Below are 10,829 nucleotides of genomic sequence, written 5' to 3' on the forward strand. Positions count from 1 at the left end.
GAGAAAGGCCACTTACGAAGGGTCCCCTACCCTCTCTGTGCCTTAATTGCTGCTTCAGAAAAATGGGGGAAATAACAGGAGCCATTTCAGAGAGCAGCTGAGAGGACGGGGCCACACTGGTCCACACAGAGCCCCAGGGCAACCCCGCGGGCCCCTGCGCTCTCCGTCTGTCCCTTTGGACGTATGTAGGCTCCGAGTCAAGTCCCAGGGACCAGAGGTGTGCTTCTGAGCCCCGAGGGGCTGGCGCTGCTCCAGGGGATTCGGCAAAGGGCCGAGAAAGGCATCTGGTCCAGTCTGGAACCTGGACACGGCTTCAGTGATCAAATCTGTGCCACCTCATGCACTGGAGGCAGTTTAGAGCGTCCCTGGCCCACCCCGGGCGCCATGAGCATCCCCAGCTTTGACAACTAAAAGCGTCTCCAGGCTTGGACAAACGTCCCCCGGGAGCTGGGCTGGCCTGGGAAGCCGGGTGCAGGTTGCGGGGACCTGGGAAGGGCCCCAGGAGGAGCCACCCAGAGAGCCCTGCTCTTCTTGCAGGGAGGAGCCATGGCGGGGCCCGCCCTCCGCAGCGCCCCCCTGCTGTTCCTGGTCCTCCCCGTGCTCCTGCAGCCCAGCCTGGCAGAGTCCCTTGCACCCGGAACGCCTGCCCGGAGCCTGCCTGAGAACCTCCTGGACTTCCCTGCCCCGTGGACACCGCAGGCCAGCCACCACCGCCGCCGGGGCCCGGGCAAGAAGGAGCGGGGCCCGGGCACGCCTGGCCGGGCCCAGGAGGGGGCGGGGGGCACCACCTCCAGGCAGGCCTCTAGGCTGCCAGGGGCTGGGGGGCTGCTGCTGGACAAGGACCTGGTCCCGAGGCTGGCCGTGCCCTCCTCGGACAAGGAGCCCAGGTCCCCAGGGTGGGAGAGGGTGAAGAAACGCAGCAGGAAGCACAAGAGACGCCGGGACAGGCCGGAGCTGCACCGAGGTAGCCGAGACCTGCGCGGGGAGGGGACCTGGGGACCCGCGGGAGGGGCAGGGCCAGGGCTCAGATCCGAAGGCCCAGGCCAGGCCAGGAGAGGGAGGCCAGAGGGGCGACACTGCAGGAGTCCCTGAGAGATGAGCCAGAAGCCCCAAAGCGGGCAGGCAGTGGCACCCAGGAGAGAGGAGAGAGGCCCACTAAAGTCAGGGTCCAGTAAGAAGAGGAGGAAGGGAGAGGAGGTGGGGGGACACCGAGGGGGATAGGTAGCAATAGAGGATCAGTCTCCCCCATAGATCATCTTCTTAAGTCAGGAAGTTCTACCTTTTATTTGACCTAAATCTATTACTCCAAGTCCTGAGTAGAGATGGAATAGTTCGGCACCCTCCAAGCACACCTTCAATCCACTCTGGAATAGAGTGAGGGCCGAGAGCGCAGGCTCTGACCCCAGGTCTGTCCGAGATCAGGTCCTGGCTCCACCCTCACTAGTCTGTGGCCCTGGCCGAGTTCCTGGTCTGTGCCTCAGTTTCCTCTCTGCACAGTGAGGAGGGCGGCCCCTTCACCCCCCGGGTGGATTCAGAGCTCTGCTCTAAGAGTGCCTAGAACGCAGGTGTTGGGAGCCACCAGCAGTCACTGCTAGTCAACCTTCAGGTCCCTTAACCTGTGTCCTCCGACCTGGACACAAGTAGCTTCCTGGCACTGTGAAAAGATGTAGGCAGAAGGTTTAGCGGCACCGAGGTGTGCCCCTGGGACCCCAGCTACTCAGGACGCTGACGCAGGGGGATGGCCCATCCCTGTCCCTCCTGCATCTGTCCTGAGTGTGGCAGGGCCTCCTCCCCCACCTTCCTTGACTTCCCCACGTTCCCTACACACAGGAGCGTCAGCCCCGGGCCCTGGGCCCAGCCTCCCCGCTGGGTACATTGGTCTCTGGACAAACCTGGCTGACAGACCAGGAGGCCCCCCTCTCCCCAGCCCTGGGCCCCCACAGGCAAGCTCAGCTTCCAGGTCTCTAAGTGACAGACTGTCTCTAGGGGACACTGCCTCTGCGTGCCACAGACGGGAAGGGGTGGGAGGTCTTAGGAAGGAAGGCAGGGAGCCGGGGCTCCGCTGCAGCCAGCGGGGCTCTCTGCCCTGCCAGGTCTCCTGAGCCCCACAGGACACAGAACCCAAACAAGTACCCCAGCCTGACTTTCCGCCCCCTTCCCCAGCGGTCACCTGCGTGAGGCTGCAAAAGTGAATGGTTCCCAAGACCCCATCTACTCCCGAGCTTCATTTCTTCAGGGTGGGGGGGACCCCAATGGACCCAGCTGAACTCACCGCCAAGTCTTGCCTCAGCAAAAGAGGCAAGGACAAAGCCCGGCCCTCCAGCCTCTCTTCAGGTCCTACCATCGATGAGCCCCCTGTGGCCCTGCACTCTCGCCCTCCCACTCAAACCACCCCACATCCGTGGGGCTTGGCAGGTGATATCAGTGTTAAATGCATTGACTTTGCACTCAGATGAGCCTGGGTTCAAGGCTACTAATGAGCTGTGAGTCCTTAGGCAAGTTACCTAACATCTCTGTGCTTCAATTTCCACCTCTATAAATAGGGCTGTAGGAGCACCCACATCCCAGAGCTGCTGCAATGGTTAGATGAACTATGAACTAGTACTTCTGAAGTGGCTCCTCTGGGATCCAGGAGAGTAGGTGCTCAATAAATAGGGTGGTGACTAATTTCAGCACATAAGAAGCACCAAGTGTGTGGCAGGCTGCGGTGCTCACCTCCCAGCCTTCCCAAAGGCCTCCATGGTGAATCCCACCATGCCCCCGCCCCGCCCTCACCCCTGCCCCACTGAGCTCCCCTGGGGGCATGCTACCCGATGGTGGCTGAACCAGGCTGTCCCTTGGTCCCTGCTGCCCCTGGTTTGCAGCAGAAGAGGTAGGTTGTACCGTCTGCTGACCCAGGTGGCGGCAGGTAAAGCCCTCTGCCTCTGCCCTGGGTCCCAGGCCGCGCCTTGGTCCAAGGCCCCAGCTCCCTGAGGAGGAGGGCGGATCTCTCTGAAGACCCCTCCCTGGCTGCTGCCCCCGAGGAGTCCTCCACCAGCCTGGCGCCCACCATGCTCTTCCTAACCACCCTGGAGGCAGCACCTGCCACCGAAGAGTCCCTCATCCTGCCTGTCACCTCGCTGAGGCCCCAGGTAAGGTGCCCAAGACCCCGGAGCTGGAACTTCAGATCTTGTCACGGGAACCCCTCTCAGTACACGAAGGGGCACCGAGGCCTGGCAGGAGGGTGCTGGGGGGCCCCAGGCCCAGGTGGACACCTGGTCTCCAGATGCCAGTGCAGTCCAGCCCCGGCCCAGCCGCCCCTCCATCCTGGGGAAGGGCACGCCTGCCAGGTGGGCTTGGGGCCATCTGGGGAAGGAAGCAGTGCAGCCTAGCACACTAGCCTCTGTGCACAGAGCGGCCAGGCCCTTAGGAAAGAGCTTTAGAGTCCAGAAGAGGACAGAGAACAGTCACAATAGCTGTGAACACCATGTCCTCTGACCGGTACCAACTAGCAAGGCCGCAGTTCCACCCACCTCTTCCCGACTCTTTGTGTTTTTTTGTTGTTATTGTTGTTTGTTTGGCTGGGTTTTTGTTTGGTACCAGGGATAGAACTCAGGGGCACTCGACCACAGAGCCCCATTCCCAGCCCTATTTTATATTTTATTTAGAGACAGGGTCTCACTGAGTTGCTTAGTGCCTCACGGTTGCTGAGGCTGGCTTTGAACTCGCAATCCTCCAGCCTCAGCCTCCTGAGCTGCTGGGATTATAGGTGTGCACCACCGCGCCCAGCTCTTTCTGATTCTTGAGAAAGACAGGAAACCAACCCAGAAAACACAGTAAAAGTGCCACCCAGTGGCAGTACCAGGAGGGCATGTAGGAGTGAACCCAGCCACTCTTGTCGTCTATGGTAGCTTTGAGTTTTTTTTTTTTTTTTAGATAAAACTATTTGAAAGGATCCATAGTATACATAATTTATTTTATATATTGTATAAGAAATAGTGAATAAAAGTAGATATTTTGTCAGTACAGTCATTCCCCCTTATTGTAGTCTACTTCCATCATAGTCCAAGAACATTAATAGAAAATTCCAGAAATAAATAATTCATAGGGTTTTTTGGTGGGGGGGCCTGGGGATTGAACCCAGGGCTGCTTTACCTCTGAACTACATCCCCAGACTTTATTTATTTATTTTTAGATAGGGTCTCCCTAATTGCTAAGGATCTTGCTAAATTGCTAAGGCTGGCCTTGAACTTGTGATCCTCCTGCCTTACCCTCTGAGTCTCTGGGATTACAGGTGTGCACCACTGTGCCCAACTCAATTCATAGGTTTTGCTGTCTGGAGTAGCAAGATGAAATCTCACTTAGTCTCCTCCAAGACGTGAATCGTTCCCTTATCAGATACACCGTGTCCATGCTGTATATGCTACCTCCCCGTTAGTGTCTTTACAGCTGTCTACTAGTTAGCATCAGATTGATCGTAGTGGTACAGCAGTCCCTGTGTTCGAGTTACTCTTAGTTTACTTAATAATGGCCCCAAAGCACAAGAACAGGGCTGCTGGCAATTCAGAGATGATGAATACAAGCTGTAAAGCACTTCATTCAGTATCCTCTCGCCTGTCACACAAAGGAAGAGTGTGCCGTGCAGTAAGATATTTTGAGAGAGAAAGAAAAGCCATATAATTTCAGTATAGTATATCGCTATGATTGTTTCATTACTAGTTGTCGTTGATGTCCACCTGTGCCCAGTCTACAAATCACAGTCCACCACTGGCGGGTAGGCACAGGAAGAGCTCTGTACAGGCTTCAGCATTACCAGGGTGGCCTTGGAATGGGTCTGCTATGATCGAAGAGGGACTTAGATTTTTCTTGTCCTCTTTTGGGTCCTGTACCTTCTGATATTCTGAAGAAAGCTAGGGAGTCCATGGTTAGCTATGTCATTGGAGGTCCCTTGAAGACCACCAGTCGAGAACCCAGCTCTGGAAATACAGTTATTGCCTGAGTCCTACTGTGTGCAGTGACCCTGTGCAGAGTCAGTCATAGTCTCTGGTCTTCAGTAGTTTTGAGGACAGTAATGGGAGCTTTGAGTGGGACAGAGTCCTCGTCCCTGGCCACCACAGTGCCTCAGGGAGCTGAGGAGAGGAAAGGACAGAGAAGGGAGCGGCTGGACTTCTTCACGCCGGGCACAGGGGCACACGCCTGTAATCCCAGCGGCTCAGGAGGCAGGAGGATCGCAAGTTCAAAGCCAGCCTCAGCAAAAGCGAGGTGCTAAGCAACTCAGTGAGACCCCGTCTCTAAATAAAATACAAAACAGGGCTGGGGATGGGGCTCAGTGGTCGAGTGCCCCTGAGTTCAATCCCTGGCACCCCCAAAAGAAAGAGAAAGAAAGACCCCTGAGCAAGCAGGAGCTCCTTCAGCCCAGCCGGGGTCAGCGCCCTGCTCAAAGGGCCCCGTGGGCAGCTCACCCAGATGCTGAGCAGGAGCCTCGGACAGCTGCCCTGGTGTCCTCGGCTGGGAGTCGGGCTGCCCAGCTGCCCAGCAGAAGTGGCCTCTGCGTAGCCTCTCCTTTGTCCTCTGGCTTCGAGACCCCACATTCCTGCCCTATCTGTGGGGAGCTTTAGGGTCCCCTCCATCCGTCTTCTATAGTCACAGCCCAGGTCTGACGGGGAGGTGATGCCCACGCTGGACATGGCCTTGTTCGACTGGACAGATTATGAAGACTTAAAACCCGAAGTCTGGCCCTCTACCAAGAAGAAAGGTATGGTCGCCTTCCGCACCCTGCGCCAGGCCCGGGCTCCCCTCCACCGCCACCTGCTGGGTCAGTGAGCCCCGTCTGATCTGCTGATGTGCAACGTGGGTGGTGGGTGGTGGGTGGATCTGCCTAAGCCTTAGCTGACCGAGATGGAGAATTCCGGTAAGTGTCCCTACATGCCAAATGCTGCCCGGGTGTCAGCGGGAGGGGAGGGTGACCCGTGGGGTCCGAACTACTGTTGGCCCAGTTTAGAGAAGAAACACCGAGGCACAGAGAGGATGGCTCTTGTCCGAGCCACCCCGCAGGGGCAGTGGCACAGCACAGTGACTCCTGCCCTTTCTGCTCTTTTGGGGCCTCAGCTTCTGACACCCTGCCTCTGTGTTCCCAGAGAAGCACTGGGGTCTGTCCAGAGACAGCAACGGAACATCGCCAGCCCAAGGGCAGCCCTGTGACCATCACCAGGACTGCCTGCCAGGTACCCCGGGGTCCAGGCTCTGGGCTGGGAGGAAACCAGGTGGTCCAGGGGTTCCCAGGCACACGAGCAAGGTCAGAGGCTCCCTGTCCCTTTGCAGACGATAAATAATGTCAACGAAAGCCACCAATGTCCATCTGTAGAGTCTCTATCATAAATCAATTCATCTAACCCTTTACTCACTGCAACCCAAAGAGAGGGTCACTGTCCTCCTCAGATTTCCGGCGAGGCAGCTGGGCCTCAGAGAGGCTGTGTCTGGCCTAAGGTCACACAGGTGGAGGCCATCAGTCATTGCCACTGAACCCAATTGCCTGGGGAGAGCCTGGAGGGGCGCACCTCTGGACAGTTCCACCAGTGGCCAGGGTATTCTGCAAAACAGCGACCAAACCAGCCGCTGGGCATGGTGCCAGGCCACCACGCCCTCACAGCCCGCTTCCTCCCCAAGCCACTGTTTGCTCTTGGGCACAAAGACAGGCCCCAGCTTGTGCCTGTCCCCTGGGCAATCCTGGGCAGCTGGCTGCAGACCAGGTCTTGGCCTGTCTGGGGCGATCCTCCAGACACCTGGGGCTTCGGTCTCCCAGTCTGGTTGTCACTGGTCCCCGAGGCCCCTCACTGCTCAGAGCTGACTCCACACCGGCAGCCCCCAGCTGTTCCCCCCGCTCTCCTGGGGAGGTGACCCCACACCACCTTCCCGCTTCCCATAATCAATCAGGCGCCCATGGGGGCAGCTGGGGTCTCTGCCCTCCACCTCCAGGGACCTCAGCCTTGACGTCCATCGGTGGTTCCAGCCGGGCAGCCCTGTGCACCAGATGGCCCACACTGCCGGGGCACGGTCTGCCACCGTGATGATGGATGTCCCGTCCAGGGGGACTGTGAGCTGGGCAGCCGGGAGGGGCTGCTCTGCCCGGCTGACCGCGTGCTCTTGCTGTGTGGCAGGGACCTGCTGTGACCTGCGGGAGCATCTCTGCACCCCCCACAACCGCGGCCTCAACAACAAATGCTTTGACGACTGCATGTGTGTGGAAGGTGAGTCCCGTCCTCGTCACAGGCCTCCTTCCCAAGGCTGGTCTGCAGTGAGCAGGCAAGATGTCCTGGCCACGGCGGGCAGGAGCGAGAACAGACGTGAGCTGCGCACGTGAGCCGCCCGTCTACGAACTCGCTGAGTCTGGGTTCCCCGGGGGGTGGGGGTGGGGGTTCCCAGGTCTGCTTCCCCACCTCCTGAAATGGCTGGCTGCTGTCCACATCAGGGGCCGGAGGAGGAGGAGACCCAACAGTCCTCTCCCGGGGAGGCCTCCCCATAGATAACCAGGTTGGGTGGGTTTCCCCACACCTGTCCAGGGAAGGATGCCGGGTTCATCCCTCCAGGCTCCCACCTCTCCCGTGCACACACACCCAGGAGACCAGGTTCTGTGCTTTCTCTCCAGAGATCCTCACAACCAGCCCCAGAGGGGAGCAGCTGTCACGTTCCCCACTTCACAAAAAAAGCCCTTCTCCAAACTTACACATTTCGAAGAGTAGGGGAGGGCTGGGGAGGCAGCCCAGCTAGAGCATTTGCCCAGCATGTGCAAAGCCCTGGCTTCCATCTCCAGCACAGCTGAAAGTAAAAAGAAGGAAAAAACAGTACTTCCAATTTGTTATTCTGAAATTTTTCAAATATATACTAAAGTAGCCAGAATCTTAGCATGAACCCCCATTTCCCTTCTCTGGGCTTCAATAATTACTAACTTACAGCGATCTGTGCTGTCTCTCCCCAACCTACTTCCCTGGTCCAATATGATTTTGAAGCAACTCATGAAAGCATACAGATATTTCAGAAATATTTTGGTACATATCCCAAAAGGATAAGAACCCTCATGCCCAGTGCTGTGTGCACACCTGTAATTCCTGCCATTTAGGAGGCTGAGGCAGGAGGATTACAATTTTGAGGCGAGCCTCAGCAACTTAATGAGGCTCTAAGCAACTTAGGGAGACCCTGTCTCAAAAGTAAGTAAGTAAATAAATAAATAAATGGATGGATGGGGATGTAACTCAGTGGTTCAATTCCCAGTACCAGAGGGCAGGGGCAGGAGATAAATACCCTCTTAAAACCAAAATACCACAATTGAACAATAATTTCCCAGTACCATTTAATATCCAATCTGCATTGCCCCCTCTTATGTGAGAGAATTTGGACTCAGTCCCTCTATGAACCTGAGATACCTGAGCCCAATTTTGCTCACGTTATCTTAAAAAAATTATCTGCTGGGGAAGCGATAAAGCTATTGGGTTCTGACCATTCATGTGGTCAGGTGAGAAGTCGATTTGAGCACCTCCTGGGTGTCGGATGCTGGACCCTGCAGATCTGGCAGGGAAAGAACCGCAGAGTCTGTGCCCATGGATTAGCTCGCAGACAGAAAGCCAATCCACAGATAAGACGTCTTTGGAAAGTCAGAGGCTGTGGAGAAAAGGGCCCAGAGAAGGGGTTCCCAGAGCCCCGTGCGCTCAGTCCTGGAGCGGCGCCAGGTAGTGCAGCCAGCTGCCCGAAAGTGGGGGAGCGGGAGGACGGTTCCAGGCAAGGGATAGAGCGTAAGGAAAGGAACGGCTTGGTGTGTCACATGGTGACCCTGGCGAAGGTGGCAAAGGGAGGGGAGAGAAGCTTCCAGAAGGATCACCCAGGACCTTGACCTTGTTTGGATTTTGTTTTGTTTGTAATTTGGAAGTTACGGGCAGGTTTTAGCTTGGGGTGTATGCTGGTCTGACCTCTGAGATTGAGACCAATGTGAGCACTCAGGGCCCCTCACCAGGGCTGGGCTAGAACAGCGACCAAGGACAATGATGCCTTAGGGTCCGGCCTGGAGGCATTGAGTGCTGGGTGGGCGGTGGGTTTGTTGTTGTTGTTTTTTACTGGGGATTAAACCCAGGGGCACTTAACCACTGAGCCACATCCCCAGCCCTTGTTATTTTTTATTTAGAAATGGTCTCACTGGTTTGCTTAGAGCCTTGCTACATTATTGAGGCTGTTGTTGAACTTGCAATCCTCTGCTTCAGCCTTCTAAGCCACTGGGATTACAGGTGTAGGTAACCACACCTGGGCCAGGAGGGTGGGAGGTGAAGGCATCCCACAGGTGGGCAGGGTCCAGGTCCTGGAGGACCTTATAAGCCAACATATGAAGCCTAGATTTCATTTTAGGTACAGTGGAAGCCACGGGAGAATTTATAGGCAAGTACAGTGCAGACTTAGCATGAGAGAGGCCCTGGGTTCGATCCCTAGACTGTGTGTGTGTGTGTATAAATTTTTTTAAGTATATATTTTTAAATAAAATTTTTCTCCCAATTTTTAAATTGTCACCTTTATTTTTAGAGCAGTTGTAGGTTTACAGAAAAATCGCAGGGTGTGTAAGAGTTCTCCTAAACCCTTTTCTCCCCTGCATGCAATTTTCCCTAACAGCATTTTGTGTGGCGTGGTACATTTCTTACAATGGATAAACCAGGACGCTTAGGTTATTATTAGAGCCCACAGTTTACTTGAGGGCCATTGTATGGTACAATCTGTGGGCTTTGCCCAACGCATGACATGTATCCACCATTATGGTGTGGGGGGAGTATGTTCACCGCCTTAATCATCCCCTGTGCTCCATCATCTGTTAATCCCCCACCCACACTCCCACCCCCCTGAAGCTGGATCTCCCTCTTTTGTTTTGTTCTGTTCTGTTTTCTGCCGTGCTGGGGAGGGAACCCAGGGGCAGCAGTGCTCTGTCACTGATCTACACCTCCAGCCCTGGGGGGTGGGGGGGTGTACCAGGGACTGAACTCAGGGCATTTGACCACTGGGCCACATCTCCAGCCCTATTCTGTATTTTTTATTTAGAGACAGGGTCTCGCTGAGTTGCTTTGCGCCTCGCGTTTGCTGAGGCTGGCCTTGAACTCGCCATCCTCCTGCCTCAGCCTCCTGAGCTGCTGGGATTACAGGTGGTGAGCCACCCTGCCCTGCTCCCAAGTCTCTCTTTGAAGCTCATGCAGGCGCAGTGCGGATGGGCTGCAGGGCCGAAGAAGAAGGAAGGAGAGATCAGGGGTGCAGGGCCAACCAGGGGAGGGGACAGGTGGGTCAGAGGCCTGACCTTTGCCTCCCTTCGCGCAGGGCTGCGCTGCTACGCCAAATTCCACCGGAACCGCAAGGTCACGCGGAGGAAGGGGCGCTGCGTGGAGCCCGAGACCGCCAACGGCGACCAGGGATCCTTCATCAATGTCTAGCGGCCTGAGGGAGGCGCCTCCCCAGTGGCCAGGGGACGGAGTCCGGAGGTTTGGAGAAGCCGGGCAATTTGTAACTAGCAGTGCGACATCAAGTGGGGGACCAGATGGCGAAGGCTGCAGTTGCAGGCTCAGGACACTCAGTCCCAGAGGGGATCGCTGGGCCCCCTAGCTGCCCCCTCCCAGGTGACAAACCGCGGGCCATCTGCACCTGCCCAGCCCACCCACGCGACCTGCACCTGCCCAGCCCACCCACGCGGCCGCTCAGCCCGCGCATCCGGCTCTCCGCGATGGCCACGTCGAGAGTGCCCTCTACTGTCCGTCAGCAGCACTGCAGGCGCCTCGAGTTCACACCGAGGTTTTGGAGAATGAAACAGACCTAGGACTCCCCAGGCAGGAGAT

The 10,829-nt window shown here is 56.6% G+C and overlaps 1 protein-coding gene across 1 annotated transcript; it reads left to right on the plus strand.

Annotated features, from left to right (window-relative positions):
- Positions 1-546: 546 nt before the first annotated feature.
- On the plus strand, positions 547-10,430 carry Draxin (dorsal inhibitory axon guidance protein). Its single transcript, XM_027947517.2, has 6 exons — positions 547-964; positions 2,941-3,131; positions 5,623-5,734; positions 6,117-6,203; positions 7,137-7,226; positions 10,318-10,430. The coding sequence occupies exons 1-6, from the start codon at positions 547-549 to the stop codon at positions 10,428-10,430; spliced, it is 1,011 nt and encodes a 336-aa protein (XP_027803318.2).
- The last annotated feature ends 399 nt before the right edge of the window (positions 10,431-10,829 follow it).

Source organism: Marmota flaviventris, chromosome 10, assembly GCF_047511675.1.
Source record: "Marmota flaviventris isolate mMarFla1 chromosome 10, mMarFla1.hap1, whole genome shotgun sequence".
Lineage (NCBI taxonomy): Eukaryota > Metazoa > Chordata > Mammalia > Rodentia > Sciuridae > Marmota > Marmota flaviventris.